We start from the raw sequence: 2470 nt of genomic DNA, 5'->3' as shown, positions 1-2470 counted from the left end.
AATTGCAAATGAAATGAATACAAAAAAATCAACTAGCTTTATGAATGCCAAAGGTGCCAATGAAGACGGAAATTTAAAGTTTGAAATGATATATGAAATTATTCAGAATGATAGTATTAATAAGGGTTAATATATGTTTAACCCCCTCTAATATTAGTGATTTTCGGTTTACCTTCCTGTAAAAAAATTGTTTAGATTCCAATCCTGTAATTTGAAGATTTTTTGATTTTGAACCTTCATGGCATCAAATTAAAAAATTTAAGGTACTCTTGCCCCTTGTAATTTGAAGGAATTTCGGTTTACCCCCTGCAATATCATCGATATTTCGATTTACCCTCTACCATATCATCGATTTTGTAGAGTCAAAATTCATGAAGGTTCAAAACCAAAAATCTTCAAATTAAAGTGTTGAAATCAAAACAATTTTTTTTACAGGGGTAAACCGGAAATCGCTAATATTTTAGGGGGTAAATAATTTTCATTAAGGTTTGACTATTATTTGTTCTTCTGTGAGACCTTTGACTTCCACCAAATTTCTTGATCTTTAAATTCTATTGGATTGTGACAGAACATTCATATTTATGTTTTGCTTGATTTTCAAATGTTGACACCCATAATGTCACTTATGGATATTTATTCATAAGTATCCCCTACATACGACCTGTTTGGTAACTTTAACGTGTTATAACTGTATTGAAGTTGAACACATTCTGGCTGCATGAACAGTACTCTTGCTATATCTTGTGTTTTGTTGCATTATTATGCAGTGAATCATAGAGAGACAAAATAATGTAGTGATAACTGATTGAAAGTGAGTTAGGCTTCTATCTTCAACAAATCAACTTAGCTTATTGGATGCCAAAGGTGTCAATGAAGACAAAACATTTAAAAAGATATATTAAATTATTTTTAATGATAGTATTATTGATCACATTATGACTGCATAAATGCTACTCTTGCTAATTCTCATATGTTTTGTTTTGTTGTATTGTTATGCAGAGAATCATAAAGACTTAGTAATGTAAACTGATATAATAGTGTCAATGAAGATAAAAACATAACTAGAAAGCACCCATGAATAATTCTAATTAACATGCTAATGGATGGGATATAGAAAATTATCATTTTAGAGAAATCACAACAACAATCCATTATTCAACAAAATTAAAATCATAACAAAACAACTATGTAGTCAAACAAACATGTATTTTATTTATTACAATAATATAAGTAGAGATGGTTGATTACACAAGGTGATTGAAGAACGAAAGTCAATTATCCATTCAGAGTAAACCATGGACTATTATATTCATGTTCTCCAACTAGTTGTTGTCGTACCAAGACTGCTTTTGAAGATAATCAATTATGCTCTTATCCACTTGAAATGCTTTGGTAAGAACTTCGTCGGAAATAAGCGGATTCGATTTAAACAAAGCATTTGCTACAGTGATAACTCCTGGGTTTTGACTGCTAAGTCCAGCAATAGCAACAGCGTTGCCATATCCCACATTCAGCTGAAAATGAATAAGACCAATCGGGAACACAAACACATCACCCTTGTTGAGCACTTTGGTGAAGAGACGATTGTTGTCTTGATTGGACGTGACAAATCCAACATAAAGAGTGCCTTCGAGTACTATAAGGATCTCTGTTCCTCTAGGGTGGATGTGAGGTGGGTTTAAACCCTTAGGGGCAAAATCAACGCGAGCCAAAGATATACCAAGTGTGTTAAGTCCGAATAGTTGGTCTACGGTGACTGGAGTCACTTGAGAGCCCAAGGCATTAGAGGCATTCCCAGCTTCAACATGTTTGAAAAAATCTTTAGCTTTAACAAGCGCAGGGTCTTTACAGAATTTCCCATTCACAAATACTGCAAATTATCAAATAATAGTTTTGTTATATCAAAGAAATTTTAGTAGTATAATTCTTCCGGTCATGACCTTGCTAAACCAAAAATCACTAAGGACCAAAACAAAAGATTCTATATATACAAGGACTGAAACCATAAAAATATATTTATAGAGACTAAAACGAAAACGTATGACATTTGTAAGGAGCGTCTTATATTAAGACTTAAAGTTAAGGAGTATATAATATACATACCACCATCTTTGGGGTCTTTGATTGCAACACAAAAGTCTTGGAGAGGGCTGGGGTCATAAGCAAAGGCAATAGAGGATGCCAAAGCCAAGATGCTAACTAGGAGGTATAAAATCTTCATTTTGCAACTCAGTACTACCCTTTAATATTCTTCTTATGTAAATAACTTTTGAGAATTGAGTTTTGTTGCATATATTGCTTGCTATTTATAAGAATGAAACATTGATGTATTTTTGCATTTGATATTTACTGTCATTAGTTTTTTATTAAATAATGAACCATTCTTTAACAACTACATGTTTGCTTGATCTCCAAACCAAAGTCAAGACCATTTTTAAACTTGTCCTTACCTGTTCTCTTAATGGTAATT

The 2470-nt window shown here is 32.3% G+C and overlaps 1 protein-coding gene across 1 annotated transcript; it reads right to left on the bottom strand.

The window, feature by feature from the left end:
- Positions 1–1285: 1285 nt before the first annotated feature.
- On the bottom strand, positions 1286–2268 carry LOC11419235 (germin-like protein subfamily 1 member 7). The gene is made up of 2 exons (XM_003604682.3): positions 2104–2268; positions 1286–1870 (listed from the first exon to the last, which is right to left on the bottom strand). The coding sequence occupies exons 1-2, from the start codon at positions 2219–2221 to the stop codon at positions 1323–1325; spliced, it is 666 nt and encodes a 221-aa protein (XP_003604730.1). The 5' UTR covers positions 2222–2268; the 3' UTR covers positions 1286–1322.
- Between the last annotated feature and the right edge of the window lie 202 nt (positions 2269–2470).

Source organism: Medicago truncatula, chromosome 4, assembly GCF_003473485.1.
Source record: "Medicago truncatula cultivar Jemalong A17 chromosome 4, MtrunA17r5.0-ANR, whole genome shotgun sequence".
Taxonomy (NCBI): domain Eukaryota; kingdom Viridiplantae; phylum Streptophyta; class Magnoliopsida; order Fabales; family Fabaceae; genus Medicago; species Medicago truncatula.
This window is presented reverse-complemented; position numbering and strand designations above follow the sequence as displayed.